Below are 25,427 nucleotides of genomic sequence, written 5' to 3'. Positions count from 1 at the left end.
GATAATTTTAAATTTTAATTATTTCTATCCGAATAATAGATATATATCATATCATATAGTTTAATATATATATTACGAAAATATTTATATATATTTATGGATATTTGATCCGTATTTAAAAATTAAAAACAGATACATATATGATTTTACCACCTAACCACCATCTGATCCGTTTGCAACCCTAGTTTTGATTTGTGCTAAGTTAAAAGAAGTAATATGAACCGTTCGTTTGTAATTTGCTTGAGTCAGGTACACCAGGGTTAAAAATGGGCCTACAGTATAATTACAGTACAATTTACCAAAGAAATGCTCCTATTTTCATTGCCAAAACCCCTATTCAATAATTGAGATAATATTAAAGCACATCAGATAGAGAATTTTCAAGCCTTACAAACTATAGACTATGAAACTTCATTAGAAGCAAAATGTAATCTATATATTCAATTATCAGATTTCAATTATAGATGGAAAGTTAACATTTCCTGAGAAAGACACAACAGAATTAGATCTTACATTTTCAGCTGTCAAGAAACCAGGTAAAGAGATCCACTATCCATGGCAAAATTGCACAACTTATCTTACATTGATATTTCTATGATTGAACAAAATCAGATTCAGTAGGCTTCTTTTCAAAATTAAGCCGAGCTTGCGTTTTCCGCTTGGTAGGAGCTGTTAAGAGAAAAAGGAAAAATTAATATGACATATAAAGCAGTAAACTTTCAAGTAACACTTGTGAAGTTTGAAAATAGTTGCATGGGTATGTTTGGTCTGTCAAGAATAGTTATATTCCCACAATAGCATTACTGTTTTGTTTCGATTGCAATTTGACCGTTCAATCGAATTTGAAAACGGTGCAGGATTAGAAAGCTCTCCTGCTAATTCAGCCTTTTGGTTAAATAGAGAACCGAGGTCTCTTCATATTGGCACTATTCCAAGTTATACCAACCCAAACCCCATGTGTACTATTCCGATTGCACTAGGTTGGCATTCTTCTCATACTATTATAATACACTGTTGCTTTGAACATTCAAAGGTATAATATAAGCTAAACACTTAAGAATTATCCAATGATTTCAGATGAGTAGCAATTTTTCTAACTTGCCTTTTTTTTTTAACTTTTCCAAAATGCTTATCTGTTACTACTACATTAGTCAAAATTTCAGCAGACGATGTACTCAGCAAATTATCCTAGAAATTTTTTTTTTGTTATATTCTTCTGATTCTTATTGAATCTGTATCTATTAATTTTGTTTTTTTTTTCAGGTGGGAGGGGGAGCAAGAAATTAGTGCAACGTGTGCAATTATAAATAAATAAAATAAAATAAACCTGTCTTGGTCTTCTTATTTGAGGAAATAACAGTTGATTTCCATTCTTCATAGGCATGTTTCTCCCCTTGTTTTTGTCTCTTGTATGTCGGTAACTGCCAATTACAACAAGAGTAAGAAACCCCATAATACAGGAACAGTTCTAGAGTGATACACTATCTTTTGGATCTCCATTGGTATTATTTCGGATTGCATAACAGTCATATTTCAGTTCTTCAAAAGAAAAATCTACCCAGATTCTCACTTTTGTATATCATAGAACTTTTAAGAGAAGAAAACTAAAAGTGAGCTCAGATTGGCCAACTAACTTGCTTACCAGTAAACGATCCACTGATCCAGTATGTTAATCCTTCAGTAAAAGAGATGCAAAATGTAGTTCCAATTTTACATATGGTTTCAGTTTTTCACGATTGCACAATTAAAAGCCACAAAGACTTGGGTTAACAAGGGTTTTGATATACAATTTGAAGTTTTTCAGTACCACAATTTGCATTGTTGAGGTAACTTGAGGCAAATTAGGTTAAATTTAATGCATAACGTTGGGAGTTTTGTGTATCCATTACAAATATGGTACCATTAGGTACCAGATGAACTGCTTACATCAAGATCAGGCTCATCATCGACTGACGAATCATCAGATGAGAAACCGCTTTCATCTTCGTGCTTCCTTTTGCCAGGCAACACGTCCAATAACTCTGCCACAGTAAGTTACATGTTTTATTATTTCATATGTTGCACAGAGACATCCCCAAACCAAAAAAAGAGAGAAAATTAAGGAGCCCACTGTCAGGGGTTCATGACAGGGACAAGCATGAAACTGTATGGAATGAAAGCCGGTGAAGTACCTCTATTTCCTTTGACAGATTTTGGATCTTTCTTTTCCTTTGTAATGCCAAAAACATCAAAACAGAGATCGTTCATCGACGTTGAAACCTATGGTGTATTTTAAGAACAATTAATTCCATAATATATATGCAAGGATATTATAGGTGAAATGTAGTATAGCATAGAAGACCCCTTACAGTGCCAAATTCAGATTCTGAGGTGCCGCATACTTCTATCAGCTTCGACTTATCTACTTTAAGCTGAAAAAAAATGTAAAAAAGGAACAATAACTTCAACAAAATTGTCTCTAGAGTTGTTTGCAGAGACACTGTCAGATTATACCAAATTGCAAGAAAGTGTACCAGATCCATACCAGATAGTCGCCATTTACTACCCAATTTCATCATTCCTTTTTGTTTCCTTGTAAACAAGAATTATATTTTAAAACCCCAATACTAACTTATTTAAATTGAAATTACCTTATGCCTTTTGGCGCACAAGTAAAATGCAACAGCAGTAAATACCGGTCGGTTAAAGTCCGTACTTGCTCTTCGTGAAGACGGCAAAGATGCCAGAAACCTTTCTTTATACCTTAATTATAAACCATAAAGTTATTAATTAATATGTGCAGATTAAAATATAGAAACGAAGATTGAATGTGGCAATGAGAGCTGCCCAAGATGCAATGCAATTTTTTAAAGAAAAATTGCATAGCCTAAAGAGATAAAGGATTGTATTAAATGTTTCAAAGATTATAGACACAAGTATAGATTACTGAAAGGACATTTATTTAAAGAAAAAAATATACAGAAACTTACAAGGATAGTCCCTTTTGAACAAAAGGGATTAGTCTAACACAACCGAATCGAATTGCAAGTTCCCGCACATCAAGTGTTATCCTACAAAATAAATATTTATGAGTCAATGGCTATTAATCTTGCACTGTTCAGAAAATTCCTTCATTATTTTGTAACACAAAGTTTACTTCCGGTATATATAAATTTACTGTAAGTAGCATTTGTAATAGGACATTGCAAGCAGTTGAACTAAGCACAGGTATACATTGTCATATATTAAAAAAAGGTGAAGAAATTAAATAATTCTTACTTGACATCAAGGCTATTTTGCATTGTATTGAATGATCTCATATAAGCCTTCTCTGACATGCCACTCATTTGTATTGCCCTCTTCCTATCAAATATCACTTGAAACCTACAAATGATAACCTCTAAAGCTCTCAGCAATCACAATATAAGTGTCTTTTGGTCATATTTTGAGCAGAATTGAAATCAAGATTGATTGATAGTTTTCATAGTTTTGATGCACATGTGAGACACATTTTCAGATTTTTCAGATCATATCATCAAACAGTTGGAGTGCGCTTTGTATACTAACCTCGAGGCAGCAATCTCCAGGCAAATAATGGCTTTGCACACCTCTCCCTGCAATTGCAAAAGCTCAAAGTTAAACATTTTTTTTTCTTTTTTAAAAAATGTTAAAGATTGAATCTTGATTAATAAAACCAAAAGAGACGCCTTTAATTAAGATAAACTTGAAAATTATTTTCCTTTACGGATAGGAGGTGTTTGGGCTATTTGAGTGTAAGAAATGGTGTAGGTTGCAAAGAATGAGAGAGAGAAAGCATACCACACCAATGATAGAGGAATTAAATTGGACGTCACAGAGTCGCCGGAGCTCCTCCGCCTTGCGGATCAATGGCTTGGATACAACCAAACCCAACTTGGTGGCAATCCCTCGCATGTCCATGGCTTAGCAGATCGAATTGGGTTTTGTTTTGATTTGATTTAATAGAGATAGAGATAGAGAAGTCAGAAGACATAATTGGAAGGAATAAAAAAGGGGATCTGTAACTGAAGGTGAGAATTGGCGCGCATTGGAGGGGCGGGAACCAATTTCATTTCGACGTGGGAAAACCTTTTTTTGGCGCTGAGAGCAAAAATTAGGGGTGCGGAACTTGGAGTTGGAATTCAGATCCTTTTAGAATTACTGTATCTGGACCGTTATTTTTGCCTGGCACGGATCTCAAAGCCCAATAATACTCCCCTGCGCTAGCACGAATCTCAAAGCGGATGGGGTGCGGAACTTATCGGATGGATTTGGATCAGACCTATCCAAGGGTTTATGCTTCGTCCAAATTTAAAGGGTTTGTGCTTCGTCGGATTAGGATCATTTTCATGATTATGAAGCGGATTTTTTAACTTTTTTTTAAAACAAATAGACATATTTTATTATTTGATGCATTGATTAGGACGGAACAAAAAACTTCAAACCAGGAATTATATAGTAGACTATAACATTAAATTTTACCTATTAAAACATGAGGATCGAATTAATAGGTGTTCATTTTCTAACGGGTTGGATTCAATCATCTGTATCCAAAATATAATTCGATTATATAATTGCATGTTAGCCCGGGAAAGAGAATGTGAATTATGTGTCTTATGTGTGGGCTAATTGTGACTTATGTGTGGGACTGGGACTGCATCAATACTTATAATAATTTGGTATATAACTAACCACTCCTATTTGTGCCTTCCTCTTATAGTTATTAGTTATTAATTAGTTTAGTCAAGTGAATTTAGAGATGACAAAGACGACAAGACCAATTAAAATATTGGCATTAATTATGAAGGTCCTGGCCGTGACTTTACACGATATCAAAAATCTGTTATTATTGTTATATTTTGAAAATTCTAAACTAAAAGTTAACTGGCACATTATAAATTACGTCTAATTTTAAATTTTAGTTAATTAAATGCTGATCAAGTATTAACTGATTTATGAAAACGAATTAAATGAAAATAAGAAAATTTAAACCTTTAAAAATATATATATATAGACGTTTCACTCGAAATAATTATTAAACATATAAATTAGGAAATAAAAATTTCGCTATGATATTAATTACGAGTTAAATAAATTATAAATCAAATCGACGAATTTTTTGGATTATTGATTGTTCACTTTTAATTGGTTTAGAGATTAGGATTATTGACATTAACAACTTTAGTGTCTAGGATTTTAGGATTATTGTCAATTGTCCACTGTTGATTTATAATTTTAACATAATTTTAAGGTTTAATCAGATTATCGCTTAGTCCCTTATCCTTTTTTTTTTTTTTTTTTTTTTCTTTTACATTCTATAGAATTTAAATCCTAGTTTATTTGAATTATCCATTATGTATGTACAAATTAAATATTATTTTATTTTATTTTATTGGATTTAAATCCAATTATCTAATGAGTTTAAACTCAATTAGTTAAATAATAATCTGATTTGATATTTTCTTGTCCTATTTGGGAGAATATCTTGCAGTCGACACCCCCAACAAAACTGAGGAATAGGTGATCATTTCTAATATGGGTTGGATTCAATCATCTGTATCCAAAATATAATTCAATTGCATTTTAGCTCATAAAAGAGAAGGGATGGACTACGCTACTCCATGGAGTAAAATGAGTTGGTACTCCACGCTGCCATATTTTTATTTTGAAAATCCAAACGACCGATCCAAACCGTTAGATGTGATCTCTATATTGAAATGTGCTTGGAGACCAAATTTTACATTTTTTGGAATTTTTTTACTATTTATTAAATATTTTTGAAAATTACTAATACGATGATTCAGAAAATTTTACCATTCATAGCAAAACAGAAATTTTGAAGTTTGAGATTCGTGCAGAAGTATTTGAACGGTTGAGATATTCCAAAAAGTCACGCAAAATTTGAGATGTCTCAGAGGATGCGAATTCGCTATGCATAGTACCATAGGTTCACTCTATTTTTTAACATTTTTTTTACATTTCAAAAGCCCGTAGGCATTACTTTTTAACAAATTGGTTATAACTATGTAAGGTCTTATCTCTGTTTTATGTACATAATAAAAGTATAAAAAAAATCAAGATCTCCAATAAATATGTACCTCTATACAAATTCAGCTAGAAAGGAGCAATGCACATTTTACATACATACTGATACTGCCTACAACTTACAGCAGACTTAACCTATCAAAACTTAAAATCAGTTTAAAAGAACATCAACTAATCTATCAAAACCTTTTTTATCTCATTTTTTGGTGTTTTGGCTCCCGGCAACCCAGTACTTCTTAATGCCATATAATACCTTCTCTGACAAGTGGGGTCCTTCTTCATGATCAATCAACTTAATGTCCCATTTCATGCCACTTGCAATTCTTCCCACCTCAGACAGCATATCAATATTTTCACGGATTATAACAGCACCTTCAGGGCGCAAGATCCGATCCATTTCCAATAGTATATCCTCTATCTTACACCTGTTTACCAGTGTACAAAACTAGGATTTTAGAGAGAGAAATTTGGGTTGGAGAGACAGAGAGAGAGCTCCACAGCTCAATATTAGGCCAGACTGCCAACTCTACTTGAGAAAAACCCGAACTTGTTATAAATTATGCATATTACATTCAGAACCCCTAAATAAGAATGCCTAGTACAGTATAACAGGCCAATGCATAGAGAAAATTATAATCTCATGCTTTAACAAAAAGAGAATTTTAAATATCCGAGATATGGTAAGAAAAATGTGGGATGAAAGAGGTTTTGTTTACCTGTCCTGGTACAGCGAAAAGACACCGTTCGCATGTATGAGATCATATGTTCTAGGAAAAGTAGAGAAGGCTTCACACCTGAAAGAAGAAAAAGAAAACTATGGTGAGTATTAATTATAACAGGCCAATACATAAAGCATAAAATTGGACTGTACCCAAAAAAATTGAAAATTGAAAATCAATATAACTTTTTTCCGAGGCTAACTAAACTTTTCTCAGAATAAAACATTCTACAAGAAATAATTTACCAGCATACTAAAAATGAGTTATGGAGACAAAAATAAGTTCACGGTAAATTATTATAAATTTTGTAAAACTAATGGTAGATACCTATAGTTACCATTCATCACTAAGTAACATAATTTGAAAAAAAAAAAAAAAAAAACCCAAGTATTTACCAGTCATGGTAAATGCCAATCATGCCCCTCTCATAAATAACCCCCAGAGTGCCCAAATCGGTAATAGTAGGCACGACATTCATGACCCATAATTTATTTGACTCCATGGCAGCACCAAAACCACCTAGACCCGCATTCATGTCCATCACATTACGATACTGGTTGGTACCAAGAAATTTGTTCACTCTCTTATAAGCCTCAACACGCCTTCTCCATAGTTTACTATCTTGGCGGTACACATCTGACAATAATTTAGGTACTTCCCTAGTAGATATCCTGGGTGGTATGGCATAGAGTCTCTTTGGAAACAGCTCCAATTGTACAGGCTTCATTGTCGGGTATTGGGTTATGCAAACTTCCATTTTTTTGTACCTGGAAAAAAAGAAGAATTAAATTCAGTAGAACTTATCCCAAAAACAACCAGGGATTTCAAATACTTTTGATATCAAGCTGTCAAGCCAACGCATTAATGTATTGTCTGTTAGAACTAGTTGTGTGCCGGGTTGATCTGTGAACTTTAAGTTCTATGCTTTACCTATATTCCTTGCATGCAATATACTTTATTTTCAGTAAAAACACACATAAAATAGTAAAAAAAGTGTGTACAAACAAATTGGTAGCAAGATTTCTTACCACACATCATCCGGGTTTGCCGAATCACAGATCTTCACATGAGAGCCGCCTTTTCTAGTAGAGCATGACCGTAGATCAATCGGCTTCTGCCAGATGGCCATGTCGGTCATGTCAGAGATTTTCTCCCAGCAGAGCAGCTCGGCAAACTCTTCAATTTTTCGCTGTTCTGCCTCAAGATCTTCCTTGGTACGCTTCCACGACATGTAGTTGTTTTCCCAATTTACTGGTGGGCCCGACAACACCCAGTACCCCCCTGGCCGGAGTACTCTATCTATCTCCATCATGTACATTCCATCTAAAGAGGATAGCGAGATTAAAATGAAAAGTGTATTACAGTTAATTGGGTTCTTAATTCTGATACAATTGCACAAAATTGAGAACAAGTTAACACAGCAAGGCACATAATTACATAATTGATGCAGTGATTGCACAATTGAGACTAAATTGAAGCAGATTTGCTTACATATATAGTTGTGGACTTAATTTAGGCTTGGGAAAAATACAACAATACAAGATGTCTCACCATTAGAGGTCCATGGTATGAGGCACCAAGAACAATGCGCCATGTCAAAGCTATTAGAAGGATACGGTAGCTTTATTGAACCAAGCACACCAATCACAGCTGGTACGCCTCTCTCCAGCGCAAACTGTACCTGTGGCTGATGTGAATTTCGAGGTGCAAATGACATGGTCAATACATTCCTGCTTAACAAATACGCGCCAAAACTTGCAACCTATGTTTTTTTACAACAAAATTAGAAGTCCCCAAAAATATAAGCCTGCAGAATTTACCATTTAGCCCTTACTAGGTGTTGCCAATGTAAAAAAAGTTATCCAAGCAGAATATTTAATTATTAGTGCAAAATGTAAAATCCTGACAAAGACATCATATAGTTCTATCTAATGAGAACATTTTCACTTAATTCAACCCCCATAATGGTCAGATTTTATTTGCAATATATAACAAGCACATGGCAATTTGCACATAGCACTATATATAGACAAAAACAAAATGAAATAATCAACCTAAAGAAAAGCAACTACGTACCCCACAGCCAGTGTCAAGCACAGTCCTGACAGTACCGTTTTCAATTGGTACAACCGAAGCAAGCTGGTCAATGTACCGATCAGCTCCTTGTGGGAATTGGGTCCCACCTCCAGTAAACCTAAACACCTTACCCTCAAACTGGATCCCATTTTGCATTGCCTTCTCAACTGTCAGAGACTTATAAGGAACATTTGCAAATGGGACATAAACCCGACTATACGGCCAGTGAAACAGTGGTACGTACCCCTTCGGTGCTGGTACGAGGCAATACATATTTTCCTTTTCACTTGGGCAGTGCCGCTCTCTATAAACCATGTTTTCTCTCGGAAAGGACATAGCCCGTTTCTGGTCATGACAAGGGGTATAGTCGGTATAATTCTCATCGCATGGTTTAAAAAATCTAGACGTTGAGTTTATAAATTTGTTTGAGGAGATGGGTTTTGTATGGTGGGTTTCGAAAGTTAGGGTTGTGGGGAAGGCATCTTCAGTTTGCTTGGTAATTTCTTGGGCTATCAAATCGCCTCGGCCAATAGGCCTTCTCTGCCATGAACCGAGGATGTAGCAAAAGATGCTCAAGCCAATTGCCACAAGTAGGTATACGGCGCTTCTGGTAAGACTCTGGGCCATTTAATACCTACATTAAAATGTGTAAACTATATCTTAATATAAATTCTGGTAAAGTAACCATAATAACATGGAACCACAAAATCATTCAAAAGAGGTAACATTTCCAAAAATTATGGAAATATTGTTTCCAAAAAATATTTGGAAGTGAAGTATCAGCTACTACTACATGGGTACCTTGCTAAAGATAACAAACTTGATGCCAAGAAAATTTAAAGGAAGTTTCTTTTTTGCGTTTTGTTCTTTAAAATTGACAGAAATTCGTGAAATTGGAATCTTTCTATTAACTAGAAATCAAAACTAGATGAAGAACAAATTTGGGAAAAATGAAAATCTTTGGTGAAAATGAATAGTCTGAACTGAAAGAGGGAAATAAAGAAAAATTGAACCACAGGAACTTACTAATCTGGTATAGGGATTAGGGACGTTGATCGATTCTTGAAAGATCATATCCTCATCTCATGTAGTCTTGAAAGAAATAAGAAAATAGGTGTTGATATCTTGGAAAGAAAATACTAGAACAGGTAAATTCTTCGATATCTCGTTGTCTCTTTCTTTCTAAACGTCATAACTCATAAAGTGGTAGTACAAATATCAGGACCAGTGTACGAACCGTCCGATCATCCCAATCAATGGTCATGATCGTTTTATCCACCCACTCCATTGTGCCGCGCCAAGCACGGTTTGGTTTTTCGGTTGACCGGTTACTTTGTCCTTATTTCTCATTATTTTATTTATTCAAGAAGAATAAAGGGAGGCTTGCTTGTCCACTAATAATTTCGGATCGGATAACCGTTAACAAGCCTGTATTAGAAAGGCCCGGCCCACTAATAATTTGTTTTTGCATAGAAATATAATGGACTATATTGGGCTAATAGCTGCCATAACAAAACTCAGAATCATACTGTATACCACACCAGATTCAGTTTCTTTTGTTATAGGCTTTTTTTGCAGCACTGCCCATACCTTATATTATTTTTATATAAATACTGAAAATAAAAAAATCTGTCAATATTCAATTAGTCATGTTATGTATCGACATTGGGCAATTGCTCTCTGCATTTAATGACATAAATCCATCTTTAGTCTTTACTATTAACTTTGACTTAATTCTTGACATCACTGCTGACATAATTAATTAGCTATATTTTTTGTCTCCTTTTTTAGAACTTACTATTAAAATTGACTCCAAGTAGCTTACTATATATAATTAGTGAGCTCTTTAGAAATATGAACTCATAACTCAATCACACTGCAGAATTCAAGGGGATCCTAATTAACTTTAACAACATAATTAAGTTTATATTTTGAACAGTGTAAACATTATTATTTCTTAACAAGAAGCCGAAGATCATCCTTCCTATGAACGGCAAATCCCGGTGATTCAGTCATGTTGAAGTCGTCCCTTGTCATTCCATCTGGCAACTCCCAATTGAAGTGATGTACCAGATTTGCTAATGCAAGCTCTGCCACGGCTGTAGCAAACAATATACTAGGGCAAATCCGGCGTCCTGATCCAAACGGGATGAACTGAAAGTCATTGCCCTTGTAGTCTACTTGGCTACCAATGAATCTTTCTGGCATGAACTTCTCTGGCACCTCCCATGATTTTGCCTCCCTCCCAATGGCCCACCCATTGATTAGGACTTTGGTTCCTTTAGGAATTGTGAAACCATTTATTTCGCATTCTTCCATCGATTCCCTTGGAAGCAACAAAGGGCCAGGAGGATGTAGCCGTAGGGTTTCTTTGATCACTGCTTTTAAGTAACTCATTTGGTCTAAATCTTCTGATCTCACCATGTCACCATGCTTTACTATTCCTCTAACCTCTTCTTGCAGCATCTTCATATGTTTAGGATTTTTAATCAGCTCTGACATTGCCCAATCTAGGGTGATGTATGTTGAATCAACTCCAGCAGCAAATGCGTCCTGAATGAATAATTAATTTGATTGTCATATGTGTGTATATATATTTCTTCATATCCCTGAGAATATTGTGATACAGTTATCACATATAATTAAGATCATGTTTGCAATTCAAGATACCAGACTTTCGTTTGATATGTAAGTTGACTAATTTGAATTTTTAAAAAAATAAAATTAACTTACCATAAGTAGCCCCTTGATATTATCCATGGTGATCTCAAAGTTGATGCCTGGATCATTCTTTAAACAAAGTAAAATATCAACTAAATTATCTTGTCCCTCGTTGCTCTCTCCGCTTTGAATATGTGCTTGAATTATCTCTTCAAACAACATATCCACCTTATTTCTAATTCTACGAGCCCTCCGGCTCAATCCTATAAGGCCTTCTAACAATGACAAAGAAGGAAACAAATCGCCAACACTAAATTGTCCCATTAAACTAAAACTCTCTTCTATCACCTCTTTAAACTTGACATACCTTTGTTCTTCCATAATGAAATTTCCAGAAACAACCCCAGAAATTACATCAATCATGAATGAGAACAAAAACTTTCTTAATTCTATAGGTTCACCTCTTGACTTGGAGGTATGGTTGCTAATCTTTGCAATCAAATTACCAACTTGCTCCTCTCGAATTGTTTTATAGGAGGCAACCTTTTTGGTACTCATTAAATGGATTGTGAAGATCTTTTTCAGTTGCCTCCAATCCTCACCGTAGGGTTCAAAGGCCATGTCACGAAAACGAATGATGTCCGTGACAACAGAAGAAGGCCGACTGGCAAAGTTGAGGCCGTGGGTCCGCAATACAGCACATGCCATATCGGACGACGAAACAATAAGGCATGGTACTTCACCAAAATGAAGTAGCATGAGGGGCCCATATTTCAGAGAGAGTGAATAGAGAGATTGATGCAAACGAGAGCTTAGTTGGTGGATGTTTCCTATGAATGGAAGCTTTGGAGGCGAAGGTGGCAACTTTTCAGGGCGTTTCGAGAAGTTTCTTCTCTTCACACTGAAGCAAAGTATGAAGATAGACAACAGAAAGATACAGAGTAGTGACATATTCTGCTTTAAAGTAAAGATCACCTCTTGAAGAGGCAACATTTTTCTTTATTTGAAAGTGTCTTCTTTTTTTTTTTTTTCCTCGAAAGTGTTTTATTTTTACGAGTGTGTTGCATTTATAGGACAAATTGAGGGGATGACAACACTTGAAGTGAAGAAATTGATCTTTTCCTCTCAACTGCTTGGAACAGTTTTGCTTGCGTTATGTATGATGTACCTGCTTACTCTGTGTAATGTATCCCTTACCACAATACCTGTTACAATACCTGCTTGCTCTGTGTAATATATCCCTTACCACAATATATATCTATTACAATACCTGCTCACTATGAGTATACAACTTCACTTTTGTTTTTTTAAATCCTTGGTAGATGCTACCAATAACTTCAAAATCCAATTATTACACTTGTCTGAAGCTATATTTAGCATATTTCTCTATTTAGATTAGTAGTTAGAAGCTGTAATTGAAAGTCTCTATTTAGCATAGGTAATTAAGGAATATGTGTTAAATTTAGGATGCTGTGGAGGTAGTGGAGATCTAAAGATAGATTTTTGTATTAGCTATATAAATTTGTATGCAGTAGATGGAGATTGTAAGAGCAGGAAATATAGAAAGTGAATAAGAAAATTTCTGATTTTGAGCAGTTCAGAAAATCAACTATTTTTCTTGTGTGAAAGAGAGCTTAGTGAGAAATAGAGAGAAGTTAGGCTATGCATAGAGCCACGTTTTTCCAACAATCATTATGTTTTGAATGCATCCAAACATTCCAAAATAGTTTTTTTTTTTTAAGGTGGATAAGTGATTTTTATACCAACGAACAATTTTATTGATAAAAAATATATTTACAATGGGTTAAATGACCGCAATTTCTAAATTTGCTTCTTTATTCTCATAAAATATAATATAGTATTCTAATCCTCATCTCGCTCCGCGATCGGATCCGCTTCTTTGACCGTCGCTGCACTCCGACGGCAACTGGATCTACTTACCATCGCGCTCCAACCGAGATGTTGATCACCATAATACTTTAATCGTCATCTCGCTCTACGACCAGATCCGCTTCTTCAACCGCCGTCACATTCCGACAACGATCGGATTTACTTACCGTCGCGCTCCAATCGAGATGTTGATCACCCTAATGCTATCTCGCTCCACAACCGGATCCGCTTCTTCGACCACTGCCGCGCTCCGATGACAATTGAATCTACTCACTGCCGCATTCTTATGAAGATATGAACTCTACGCTCCGAGTTCCGATGATACTGCACTCCTGGCTCCGATCGGCTCCGCTCGACTCCGGTTCCTCCCCTCTCTCATTCTCCTCTCCGTTCGAGAAGGTAGAACTGAGAGAAAGGAGAGATTTGTGTCAAGAATGAAAACTACACGAAGTGGTGAAGTTGAATAAAAAGAAGGAGAGAAGAGAATTGAGGTGTGGCAGCTGTGTGAGACCCTAGATCACCAAAAATCCCCTTATTTTGCTTCCCAGCGAGAGAGCGACAGATAGATGCATCACGTACAAGGAGATTTATTTTCGTGCACGACACTTCTTTTTTCAATTTCTCTGTTTTCTTTCTCTTTTTCTTTTGCGCAAGCAACAGAGGAGGAAGGGAAGAAAGTCCAACATTCCAAAATAGTTGCTGTCCACGGCAGAAATAATGTCTTTTCAATTTCAATTTCTAGTAGGTATATAATAATGTAATTAAGGTAAAAGGGTTAATTTTTTATTTATTTCTCAAGACCTACACTCTTTGTTATCTTTAATATATTTCTTAACTCTTTCTATTTTTTTTCTCTATGGTATTAAGGTAAAAGGGTTAATTTTCTATTTATTTCTCAAGACTTTTTCAATTTCTTATTTACTCGTACACTCTTTGTTATCTTTAATATATCCCTTAACTCTTTCTATTTATCCATAGAGTTATTAACTCATATTTAAAATATTATTAAGATCTATATTTTTCCATTATATGCATCGGATCGGATTTCGATGGCGGTACGCGATTCTAACCGATATAAAAATATTATTTTGTAGTAGTGAATTATATGATTCGAAAAATAATATGGGAGCAACGCAAGAAAATTTGCTTGTCACATCATATAATTACATGCTTCATACATTTTTCACGTGTGGTCCATATAGTTTTAATATGAGGCTCTCATTTTCCTCCCCTTCCTTCTCCATTCTCTCTTTTCATCAAGACTTGTAAAGTAGTCAGAGAAGATGGCTAATGAAATGTAATAAGGGCAAGAACATTAGATGGAATCTTAATCTACCCTGGAACAAAGTATATAATGTCAAAATCGTAAATATTATACTATTCCTAATGAATTTGCTAATCTTTTAATTTACACTAGAACAAAGTATAGTTGCTCAAAATAACTACCTTGTAGTTTAGTGGTTAAAACTCTATTTTGTGTAGTTGAGAATACATGAGTTCAAATTTCACTCACCATATTGTATATTTTTATTTTAGCTCTCCTTATAAAAAATTTCTAGTTCCGCTCCTACTTTCCATTAATGAGATCTTAGCTGTTTTCGTAATCCTTTATGGCTGTCTTCCGTGTTGCCTGAAATTAGCTCTTAGGTCGTCTTTTGCTTGGTTTCTCCCATCAATAGTATAAGTTATGAAAAATATTTATTTTCAAGAAAAGTTGAAGATTGAACTTTTATCTTAAGATAAAGATTTATGCATAATCATGAAGCTAATTTTTGGGAGGTAGTAAAGGATGATTTAGTTCTAATTTTTAATGCCTTTAGAAATGGACAGCTATATGTAGCCAAATTAAATTTAGCTTGGGTATGTCTTATTCCTAAGAAAGATGATGCCTTGTCTATTATCAATTATAGACTTGTTAGCTTAATCAATTGTAGTTTTAAAATTATAACTAAGTTACCTACTAATAGCTTAATCAATGGCAGCTATATGGTGTGTGCCTTCATCAAGCTGCTTGTCCATTCGGATCAGATAACCGTTAACAAGCCTGTATTAGAAAGGCCCGGCCCACTAATAATTTGTTTTTGCATGGACTCTTCCAGTCATAGAAATATAATGGACTATATTGGGGCCCAATAGCTGCCACAACAAAACTCAGAATCATACTGTAAACCACACCAGATTCAGTTTCTTTTGTTATAGGCTTTTTTGCAGCACTGCCACTGCCCATACATTATATTATTTTTATATAAATTTTTAAAATAAAAATATCTGTCAATATTCAATTAGTCATGTTATGTATCGACATTGGGCAATTGCTCTCTGCATTTAATGACATAAATCCATCTTTACTATCAACTTTGACTTAATTCTTGACATCACTGCTGACATAATTTATTAGCTATATTTTTGTTATCTCCTTTTTTGGAACTTATTATTAAAATTTACTCCAAGTAGCTTACTATATATAATTTCTGAGCTCTTTAGAAATATCAACTCATTACTCAATCACTCTACAATTACAATGTAACTTTATTTATCTTCTTTTGCTTGCACAATCAAAATTAACATATTTTTCTAAAAAAAAAAAAAAGAGTCAATAATATAAAAAGAGCGGGGGGGGGGGGGGGGGGGGGGGGGGTAGTAATTTAATGTAAATAATGAAACATTAATAAATCATATGAGACAGCCTAGACACAGCATTCACTTTGTATCCATGCATGGCCTACCATTTACAAGTGAACCTCATTATTATCTCTATGGAGGAGGCAACATGCATATATACCCATATGCTTCCTTTCTGATGCCTTTTCAATTCAAAGGAAAACAGACCCATGAATTATAGCATGTCTTGTTATAAGTACCATAGAGACTCACCACATGTGCTTCAGGACATATGCATTTATTAGTATTACTTTATTTATTTTTACACAGGTTTGATCTAAGATTTTTAATTGGATGGTTTACATAGATCTAAAACCAGATCAGGTTGTTCTTAGCATTCATACTGAGTCTGGCTAGTATAACATTAGTATAAGTGAGATTAATATCAGTAAGTAATTGTGCCTAATTAAATTAATGTTGTGGACAATTATTGCATATTTACAAAGGTATAAGAAATTTGAGAAGGGGCATATTTAAAACCAACCACGTGAAAATATGAAATTAAATGAAATAAGCTTTGCCAAGAGGGCAAAGGCAAATTAAGTACCCATGGCCATGCATGACTCTTCTTTCAGTCCTTTTCTTTTACAGCTAACACTAAATTTGTCATGTCAACTCATCTGTGTTGGGAACAATCTGGCCATTAGCTAGGTCAACTATTTCTATCCAAACACAAACATATATATATCACCGTAGATCAAATAGATAATTTAAGTTAATCACACTTAATCAACCTAATGAATTTTTTTTTTTAAGTTTTTTATATTCTACATCTCCGCCTGTGTAGTTTCTACACAGCTTGTCTCAAGTTAGAAAAAAGAAGGGTTTGTGACAGACTTGACTAGCTAGCGGTAGAATTCTCTTTATGGAAATGAAACCCTCGCGAATTGGAGTAGTAGTAGTACTAAGATGGGTGATCTCTTGAAAAGTTCACGTGTTGCTAATTTCGATTGAATTTCATTTCTAGCCTACCCCAAGTTGTTTGAGAATAAAATCTTTGATGAAGAAGAAGAAGATATTCTACATCCAATTGCTCAAAAATTCTTCACATGTGGAAACTGGTTTCCAACATATATCAGTATGTACCCCTGAATCCCTGATCTTATCTAAAGCCACTTCCTGCATCTAGTATGGAATGGCACACCGTGTGCCGGGTCACGATATATGGTAACGACCCGCCGCACTAGTCACTCAATCTATTTAATTAGAGGATTCAAACTTAATTATTTAATTCTTCCCTTATTTTGGGACCTTAACTGGATAAGTTGTTGACTTTTGATGTTGTAATATTAATGAGTAAAATTTCATACATATATAGATTGATAGAGATATATATTTGCCAGCTCATAATGAATTGGCATGCAAATAATTGGGAAGGAAAAAGCTAATAGCGAAGCGAGGTTAATTAATTAAGGATTTGTAGCAATCTATTCTATACGTACACTTGTTGATCAAGGCAAGAATTGGAAACAAAAAAACAAACAGAAAAAGACAACCTAAGGATTGCTAGCTGTGTATTACAAATAAATGAATACGTCAACTTTTACACCTAAAATTAATGAGCCGTTTGAATTTTGATAAGTAATTTAAAATAGAAAAATCTAAATTGCATGCAGTAGTTAGATTTATTTTTATATCTTTATTTAATTAATGTCCAGAAAATTAATGCACCAACTAGAATTTATTGGAGAAGACGCTTAAGAATTAAACAATTAATTAACTATACTTGAGAAGCACTTAAATGTATTATCATTTTTCAATGCACGCGCGGCACAATGTGATTAGATGATGTAATTAATTCAAGTTGCACCGAAAAATGAGAAGCTACCAAATTAACTGGCAATTAATTATCTGGGAAATCACAAACAACTACATTCAGTAAAATATATTAATATATACAAACACCAAAAATAATTTGGTACAAAATATATAGAAGTTACAATAATTATAACATACAAGTTACAACATATATAGAAGCATATTACACAAATAAAAATGACAAACTTTTTGCCATACTTATATAACAATTATTGCAATTTTCAAGCACATGCATGCATATATAATTATATATGAAAAATAAGGTGGCAATGTTGTACGAGGATCCTAAACTAGATATTAAAAAAACAGTGATTAGAAATATTGAAATGGATATGTGAATACAGTCCTTGAAGTATTACTCAAGCAATAATTTACATGTCTTAATCCATCCAGGAAAATAAACTACAGATCAGACCTTTCTTTCTTTAGTCATCACTTGGAAAGTGGAAACCCTAATTTTAAGTCAAGACCCAAAAAATTAAAAACATACCAATCAAAACTACTACAGATCAAAATCTAAAGACATGTCATACAACAATTGTCCTTGCTCCTGATCTGTGCTCTCATCAAGTAACCATGATTCAAACATTGACAACTCGGGTCCACAGAAATTTAACCCTAACCCGTCGACCGAATCAATAGGTTGTGGAGACATGACACCATTCGAACCCGACGCTGACGTCTCGGTCTCGGTCTCAGTTGAACTCGAACCCGAACCCGAACCGGAATTACTAGTTGAACCCTTGTTGTTCCATTGTTCTAGAAGCTTGGATATGTTGTCTGTGGTTAAAGCATAGAATGGAGAGGATTGAGTTGTGCTGCCATTCTCTCCATTACTAGTTGGTACCAGTTTGTTGTTTGGTTTGGGATCAAAAGACAAAGCTTCACTGAGTGCTTGCTTGGCAAGGTTAATATCTGTTTGAAGCCTCTTCTCCCATTGGCCCTTGCAAGCAGATCTCTGTCCAGTGGGCCCCACTTGGCAGTCTAATGGTCCATCTTTCCTGAGCTTCTTCTTGAGGTGTGTGTTCCAGTAGTTCTTTATGTCGTTGTCGGTTCTCTCTGGGAGGTAAGAAGCAATGGCTGCCCATCTGAAATTTTATAACAACCCATTGCTTAATTAATTAGCACAATATAAATTTAATTAATGCATTATGTAGTTAGGAAATTGTATATTTAATTAACGCACCTATTACCAAGAAGTTCTTGGAGATGAATTATGAGTTTCTCCTCTTGATGAGTAAAATTTCCCCTTTTTATACCAGGCCTCAGGTAATTTGTCCATCTAAGCCTACAACTCTTACTGCATCTCTGTAGTCCTGAGTAATAAAAAAATAAAAAAAAATTGTAAATATTTTTCATCAAGGGGTCAAATCAAAAAGTAGAAAAAATGAGAATAAGAGATGACTAGTTATACCTATTCATAGATTGGGTGAAGACCTAATGATTAATTAAGAATAGACACAGTAAAACAAAACAAAAAAACCAATCATGATCTCAATCATTTAAACAATCCATTTTTCTCTTGTAATTCAACAAAATAAACACCATCATAGTATATATCTTGAAATGATGAAATCAACAATGTCAAACATGCATTGTATATAATTAATTAACACTTGCATGACCAGCAAAAACAATATTTCCCCCCTTTTTTTTAATAAAGTTCAACACTATCCTAAAAAACCAACAACCAGAGGAACTATATATATATATATAGAGAGAGAGAGAGAGAGAAATGAAGAGTAGGAAGGTACCAGTTAGAGCAGGAACAGCTCTCCAGTTGCCAGGACCATGCTCTTGTATGTAAGAGACCAAAGTGATATCTTCTTCAGGTGTCCATGGCCCTTTCTTCACCCCTTCTTTGTCACAGCATGGTGGCCTCACCATTTCTCTTCTCTTCTCTTCTATTTTTATCTATATATATATCTCTTCTATCTAAGACTCTAACAAACAAGCAAACAAAGACAAAGATATGTTGAACCTTGTTTGATCAAAAGAGACTCAATAGTGAGGTGTATAAATAGAGGAGAGGGATTAAAGACCCATTTGACCTCCAAAGCCTAAAGGGTATACTGACAACGCGAGAAGAGTCAAAGCGAGACAGCAAGGCTCATTTAATTCCCTCTCTTCTCTCTCTTCTCTCTCTTCTCTCTCTTCTCTCTCTCTCTCAAAAAAGTCAGACCAGTAATGGTGTGGTGTTCTCTCTCTCTCTCTTTCTCTTTTCTCTGCTTACAAATGCGCGTGCATTCAATTAAGGTACACCGGTAACCACAGTTGTATATATATATATAAAGCTACGCTACTTCGTAAATTAAACGGTCTATTTTAATCGTACTCATATTTCTATTTTCGAAGTCCAAATAGCCGATCCAAACCGTTAAATGTTTAATATATATTAAAATGTGCTTGGAGACCAAATTTTACATTTTTTTGAAATTTTTTTACTATTTATTAAGATGGTTTGAAAATTGTTATTTTTTAATGGTGCAGAATTTTAATAAAAACAACGATTTTCAAACCATCTTAATAAATAGTAAAAAATTCCAAAAAATGTAAAATTTGGTCTCCAAGCACATTTTAATATAGATTAAATATCTAACGGTTTGGATCGGCTATATAGACTTCGAAACTAGAGATATGAGTGCGAATTAAAACAACCCGTTTAATTCGCGAAGTAGCGTAGCCTTACTCATATATATATATATATATATATATATATATATATGAGTAAGGCTACGATGCTATGGTTACATAGAGGGCTACGGTGCTACGCCTCAATATTCGAGTTTTCAAAATTCTAACGATCGATCCGAACCGTTCATCTTGTTCTCCATATTAATATGTGTTTGGAGATCAAATTTTACATTTTTTGAAAATATTTTACTATTTTTTTAGATAGCTAGAAAATCAAATATCTGAATGGTGCAGAATTTTTTAGATCAAGTGATTTTCTACTTATCTAAAAAAATAGTAATAAATTTCCAAAAAATGTAAAATTTGGTCTCCAAACACATATTAATATGGAGAACAAGATGAACGGTTCGGATCGACCGTTAGAATTTTAAAAACTCAAATATTGAGCCGTAGCACCGTAGCCCTCTATGCAACCCATAGCACCGTAGCCTTACCCTATATATATATATATAGAGGTTGGCTACTCTACTTACATAAATATATGAGGGTATATGCTTATAAGTCATTTTTTCATTTTCAAAATCCAAAAAGTCGATATGAATCGTTAGATGTGATCTCTACATTGAAATGTGCTTGGAGACCAAATTTTACATTTTTTTTATTTTTTTTACTATTTATTAAGCCACTTTGAAAATCGCTGATTCAACGGTGGCTTAACAAAACAGTAAAATCAAAAGCCATCATTGGATCAGCGATTTTCAAAGTGGCTTAATAAATAGTAAAAAAAAATCAGAAAAATATAAAATTTGGTCTCCAAGCACATTTCAATATAGAGATCACATCTAACGGTTCAGATCTACTTTTTGGATTTTGAAAACGAAAAAATGACTTATAAGAATATGTCCACATATGCTTATGGAAGTAAAGTAGCCAACCTCATATATATATATAGAGTTAGGCTGGGGTGCTATGGATAGCATAGTGGCCTCTATGCTATGGCTCAATATTCGAGTTTTCAAAATCCAAACGGTCGATCCGAACCGTTCATCTTATTCTCCATATTAATATCTGCTTGGAGACCAAATTTTATATTTTTCTGAATTTTTTTACTATTTATTAAGTATTTTACAAAATTGTTGATCCAACGGTGGCTGCACAAAACAGTAAAACTGTTGGATTAGCGATTTTCAAAGTGGCTTAATAAATAGTAAAAAAATTCAGAAAATTATAAAATTTGGTCTCCAAGCAGATATTAATATGGAGAATAAGATGAACGGTTCGGATCGACCGTTTGGATTTTGAAAACTCGAATATTGAGCCGTAGCATAGAGGCCACTATGCTATCCATAGCACCCCAGCCTAACTCTATATATATATATATGAGGAGGGTTCAAATGCCTCCATTTTTTAAAACGTTAATAACTCAAAACTTAAATCATAAACTTCAAAATAAAACTGTTAGATGTGATCTATATTATTATATCTATGTGCTCAAATTTTTTTATCACATTTTGGTATTCTTTTTATGTGAATCAATTAGTTGAAAAATCAACGTCTAGAAATTATCCACATTAGTACGTTTTTACAAGCTCTTGATGACAACCAAAACAAAGTTGTGTCATAATATTTTACAAGTGCATAGATAAAATGATGTAGATCATATCCAACGGTTTTATTTTGATTTTTAAGTTTTAAATTTTGAGTTATTTGCATTTTAAAAAATGGAGGCACCAAAAATGGAGGCATTTGAACCCTCCTCTATATATATATGAAAATGCTAATATGCTATATATATTTGAGTATTTTTGTTCTAGTATATATTATTACTTTAAAAAATGATTTAATATATATACATTGTTTTTTCTTTTCAATTTTTTTCATTTGTACCGATATATAGCATGCTCAATTTGAAAAAAAAAAAAATAGCTACAACTGTTTTTTTTTTTTTTTTTTTTGTAGAGCTAATTAAGAAAAGGTGTTTCTGGCAGTATTTTTACAAATATATGAATTAGGTTTTGTTCAAAAAATTTGTACCAATTATATGTATTCAAAGTCACGTCTAATCGCCTCATTGTATTGATATTCACGCGAACAAGTTTAAAATTTAATAATTTAAACAGTGTTCTGAATCTAACTCGTTTGTTTGAATTTTGACACGAATCAAACATACTTTATCCAAATGTTATTGACTAGTTTGAACAAAAGTGTATATATATATAGTCGGTCATAGTGATAACTATACTAAAAAGCTAAAAATTGATAAACTATGAGCCAAATTAAAAGGGTGCATTGACTTGCATAAGTCTACTAGTCAAAAATATCTCTCTAGCTAGAAGCTATATAGCTAATTGAGCATGTTTGTTTTTTCAATAAAATTTTGTTATAGAATATTTGGTCTGAACCACAGAGACTTTTTTTTTTTTTTTTTTATAACTGACAGGAACAAGACATTATCTTTGAATTGCACATGTAAAGTACAAGAAATAAAAAAATCCATCAAGTTGCAAACACAGCACAGTACAGTTAATTCTTCACAGCCTACTTCACAAATCACAAGATGCAATTGCTTTATTTATTGCACCCGTGATGTTCTGTGGAAAGTGCAGCTGCATGCTCTTCTACGTAAGTCCTGCTCACTTTTATTTGGTTCCCACTATTCTACAATTCTTTTTCTCTGGAATTGTACCATGTACTGATGCAACTTGTAAAATGAAGTTGAAAACATAACATGTACTGATGGAATTGTACCATGTACTGATGCAATTTGTAAAATGAAGGTGACTTAATTGCAATATAGAGATTTCCCGTGGCAGCCTGGCAGGTGCACACACTACACTACATGTCTACACTACACATAAGGTGTCACCACATCGTAAGAGGTCAATACCAATCCCATATATAGTTATATACCAATGGGTGCTAATTTTCTGTGGATTTTCTCTATTCTTTCTTTTTCTTTATATAAATATATTAAAATAAAATTTGCTGTGGGTTCATATATATACACCGATCGATCGAATAGGTGTTATTTGAGGTAGATGGGAACGAAGAAGCACATGGAACGATAAAGTTTGCACATTTATTGCAATTTTTTGAACGTATCCCTGTCAATATCACAGTAAAATTGAAGATAACTTGATGACAATTCAAATTTAAAAAAAAAAAAAAGAAGCATGGCATGTGCAAAATTGCAGTATTTCCTGTTGATAAAAGGAAAATTTTGGAGTCTAGTAGCTGGTGACAACGTGAGGAGATTTGTTCTTCAGATCAACAGTAAAAATAATGCATTTAGATTGAAAAAAATATATATAGTTTGCTGAATTTATGTTAGATTCCTATATATTGAATATGGTTTTGTATTTGAATCATGCATCAAGCAGTGAAATGGTTGTTTCCAAATGCAAGAACATTACTATTTTTTTTTTCCAGAGAGCACAAATGAGACAATTTTTTTTTAGAAAAATTAAAAATCGATTTGTAAACATGTTGATTATTTTTTCCCTCTACAAATAGCAAGAATTGAAATAAAAATCTTGGTTTGGACGAGAATCAGTCTTTAATTTAGTGGCAAAGACAATGATATTTATGTAAAAGGACACAAGTTTGAAACTCAGATCGAGTAATTCCTCGTGGATACTAAATAGTTAAATAATATATATATATATATATATATATATATATATATATAGAGAGAGAGAGAGAGAGAGAGAGATGGGCTACGGTGAGTTGCGAAGTAAAACGCGTTTCTACTTCACGCCGTATTTTTATTTTGAAAGTCCAAATTACCGATCCGAACTGTTAGATATTTAATCCATATTGAAATGTGCTTGGAGACCAAATTTTATATTTTTTGGAATTTTTTTACTATTTATTAAACATTTTTTAAAATTGTTGTTTTGCTGTAAACAGTAAAAAACAGTAAAATTTTCTGGACCATCAGATCAGCGACTTTCAAAATTGCTTAATAAATAGTAAAAATTTTAAAAAAAATGTAAAATTTGGTCTCCAAGCACATTTCAATATGAAGAACAAGATGAACGGTTCGGATCGACGTTTTGAACTTTAAAATCGCAAAATATAAGCGTGAAGTAAAATAGTCGCTTTACTTCGCAACTCACCGTAGCCTAGCTCATATATATATATATATATATATATAGAGAGAGAGAGAGAGAGAGATGGGCTATGGTGCATTGCAATGCATGAACCCCCTTATGCATTGCACTATAATCACGGATTTAAAGTCCAAACAACCGATCCGAACCGTTAAATGTTTAATCCATATTGAAATGTGCTTGGAGACCAAATTTTACATTTTTTGGAATTTTTTTACTATTTATTAAGCATTTTTGAAAATTGCTGTTTTGCTGTGAACAGTAAAAAACAGTAAAATTTTCTGGACCATCAGATCAGCGACATTCAAAATTGCTTAATAAATAGTAAAAAAATTTCAAAAAATGTAAAATTTGGTCCCCAAGCACATCTTAATATGAAGAACAAGATGAACGGTTCAGATTGGTCGTTTGGTCTTTAAATCCATAATTAATAGTGCAATGCATAAGAGGGTTCATGCATTGCAATGCACCATAGCCCATCTCTCTCTATCTATATATATAGTTGAATAAAAAAAAAATTGGTTCAATCAACCCAAACTTTGATTTGATCCCCTTTTATGAGCCGTGCAGAAAAAATATGCACCCACCATGACCCTAACAAATATTCGCCTCCCTCCCCCTCCTCCGGATTCGGATCACCCTAGGTACAATGGTACATACATGACTGATAAAAATTAGATTTGGACCGTTCTTTTAATCTTGCACGAATCTCAAAATGCCCCCATGGTTTCCATAGGCACAAGATTGAGTTTGGCTCAGCTGGGATTAATTTGGACCAAATATTTGATTCAGGAACAAAGTTAGGGTGTGATGT

General features: G+C 33.8%; 4 protein-coding genes across 4 annotated transcripts; all 4 read right to left on the bottom strand.

Moving 5' to 3' along the window:
• Nucleotides 1-345: 345 nt before the first annotated feature.
• On the bottom strand, nucleotides 346-3,983 carry ORC6 (origin recognition complex protein 6). The gene is made up of 10 exons (XM_078304206.1): nucleotides 3,799-3,983; nucleotides 3,547-3,593; nucleotides 3,259-3,363; nucleotides 2,970-3,050; nucleotides 2,631-2,742; nucleotides 2,349-2,411; nucleotides 2,172-2,259; nucleotides 1,927-2,021; nucleotides 1,328-1,421; nucleotides 346-669 (listed from the first exon to the last, which is right to left on the bottom strand). Exons 1-10 carry the CDS (start codon nucleotides 3,916-3,918, stop codon nucleotides 593-595), a joined length of 882 nt encoding a protein of 293 aa, XP_078160332.1. The 5' UTR covers nucleotides 3,919-3,983; the 3' UTR covers nucleotides 346-592.
• Nucleotides 3,984-6,079: 2,096 nt separating this feature from the next.
• On the bottom strand, nucleotides 6,080-10,017 carry LOC144555677 (putative methyltransferase PMT2). The gene is made up of 7 exons (XM_078304080.1): nucleotides 9,864-10,017; nucleotides 8,838-9,471; nucleotides 8,313-8,523; nucleotides 7,790-8,084; nucleotides 7,157-7,528; nucleotides 6,759-6,836; nucleotides 6,080-6,467 (listed from the first exon to the last, which is right to left on the bottom strand). The coding sequence occupies exons 2-7, from the start codon at nucleotides 9,462-9,464 to the stop codon at nucleotides 6,239-6,241; spliced, it is 1,812 nt and encodes a 603-aa protein (XP_078160206.1). The 5' UTR covers nucleotides 9,465-9,471; nucleotides 9,864-10,017; the 3' UTR covers nucleotides 6,080-6,238.
• Nucleotides 10,018-10,541: 524 nt separating this feature from the next.
• On the bottom strand, nucleotides 10,542-12,537 carry LOC144555074 (cytochrome P450 71A26-like). The gene is made up of 2 exons (XM_078303285.1): nucleotides 11,571-12,537; nucleotides 10,542-11,390 (listed from the first exon to the last, which is right to left on the bottom strand). The coding sequence occupies exons 1-2, from the start codon at nucleotides 12,489-12,491 to the stop codon at nucleotides 10,788-10,790; spliced, it is 1,524 nt and encodes a 507-aa protein (XP_078159411.1). The 5' UTR covers nucleotides 12,492-12,537; the 3' UTR covers nucleotides 10,542-10,787.
• A 5,649-nt stretch (nucleotides 12,538-18,186) lies between these two features.
• LOC144555580 (myb-related protein 306-like) lies at nucleotides 18,187-19,912 on the bottom strand. Its single transcript, XM_078303968.1, has 3 exons — nucleotides 19,622-19,912; nucleotides 19,054-19,183; nucleotides 18,187-18,955 (listed from the first exon to the last, which is right to left on the bottom strand). The coding sequence occupies exons 1-3, from the start codon at nucleotides 19,752-19,754 to the stop codon at nucleotides 18,370-18,372; spliced, it is 849 nt and encodes a 282-aa protein (XP_078160094.1). The 5' UTR covers nucleotides 19,755-19,912; the 3' UTR covers nucleotides 18,187-18,369.
• Nucleotides 19,913-25,427: the final 5,515 nt, after the last annotated feature.

The sequence above is a fragment of the Carex rostrata genome, chromosome 6 (assembly GCF_964058835.1).
Source record: "Carex rostrata chromosome 6, lpCarRost1.2, whole genome shotgun sequence".
NCBI classification, from domain to species: domain Eukaryota; kingdom Viridiplantae; phylum Streptophyta; class Magnoliopsida; order Poales; family Cyperaceae; genus Carex; species Carex rostrata.
The sequence above is the reverse complement of the archived record's forward strand: the minus strand, read 5'-3'. Positions and strand labels throughout refer to the sequence as shown.

What these genes read in the sequence shown, in the direction of transcription:
- ORC6 (XM_078304206.1), bottom strand. Translation starts at nt 3,918, where the DNA reads ATGGACATGCGAGGGATTGCCACCAAGTTGGGTTTGGTTGTATCCAAG. An exon ending in ATTCCTCTATCATTGGTGTG is followed by an intron (nt 3,594 to 3,798) that starts GTATGCTTTCTC and finishes TTGCAATTGCAG; the next exon opens with GGAGAGGTGTGCAAAGCCAT. An exon ending in AAATAAGAAGACCAAGACAG is followed by an intron (nt 670 to 1,327) that starts GTTTATTTTATT and finishes TTCTCTTAACAG; the next exon opens with CTCCTACCAAGCGGAAAACG.
- LOC144555677 (XM_078304080.1), bottom strand. Translation starts at nt 9,464, where the DNA reads ATGGCCCAGAGTCTTACCAGAAGCGCCGTATACCTACTTGTGGCAATT. An exon ending in GCAAACCCGGATGATGTGTG is followed by an intron (nt 7,529 to 7,789) that starts GTAAGAAATCTT and finishes CTTTTTTTCCAG; the next exon opens with GTACAAAAAAATGGAAGTTT. An exon ending in ATTGGCATTTACCATGACTG is followed by an intron (nt 6,837 to 7,156) that starts GTAAATACTTGG and finishes TTCTTCTTTCAG; the next exon opens with GTGTGAAGCCTTCTCTACTT.
- LOC144555074 (XM_078303285.1), bottom strand. Translation starts at nt 12,491, where the DNA reads ATGTTGCCTCTTCAAGAGGTGATCTTTACTTTAAAGCAGAATATGTCA. An exon ending in ATATCAAGGGGCTACTTATG is followed by an intron (nt 11,391 to 11,570) that starts GTAAGTTAATTT and finishes TTATTCATTCAG; the next exon opens with GACGCATTTGCTGCTGGAGT.
- LOC144555580 (XM_078303968.1), bottom strand. Translation starts at nt 19,754, where the DNA reads ATGGTGAGGCCACCATGCTGTGACAAAGAAGGGGTGAAGAAAGGGCCA. An exon ending in AGCTGTTCCTGCTCTAACTG is followed by an intron (nt 19,184 to 19,621) that starts GTACCTTCCTAC and finishes TTTATTACTCAG; the next exon opens with GACTACAGAGATGCAGTAAG. An exon ending in CAAGAACTTCTTGGTAATAG is followed by an intron (nt 18,956 to 19,053) that starts GTGCGTTAATTA and finishes ATAAAATTTCAG; the next exon opens with ATGGGCAGCCATTGCTTCTT.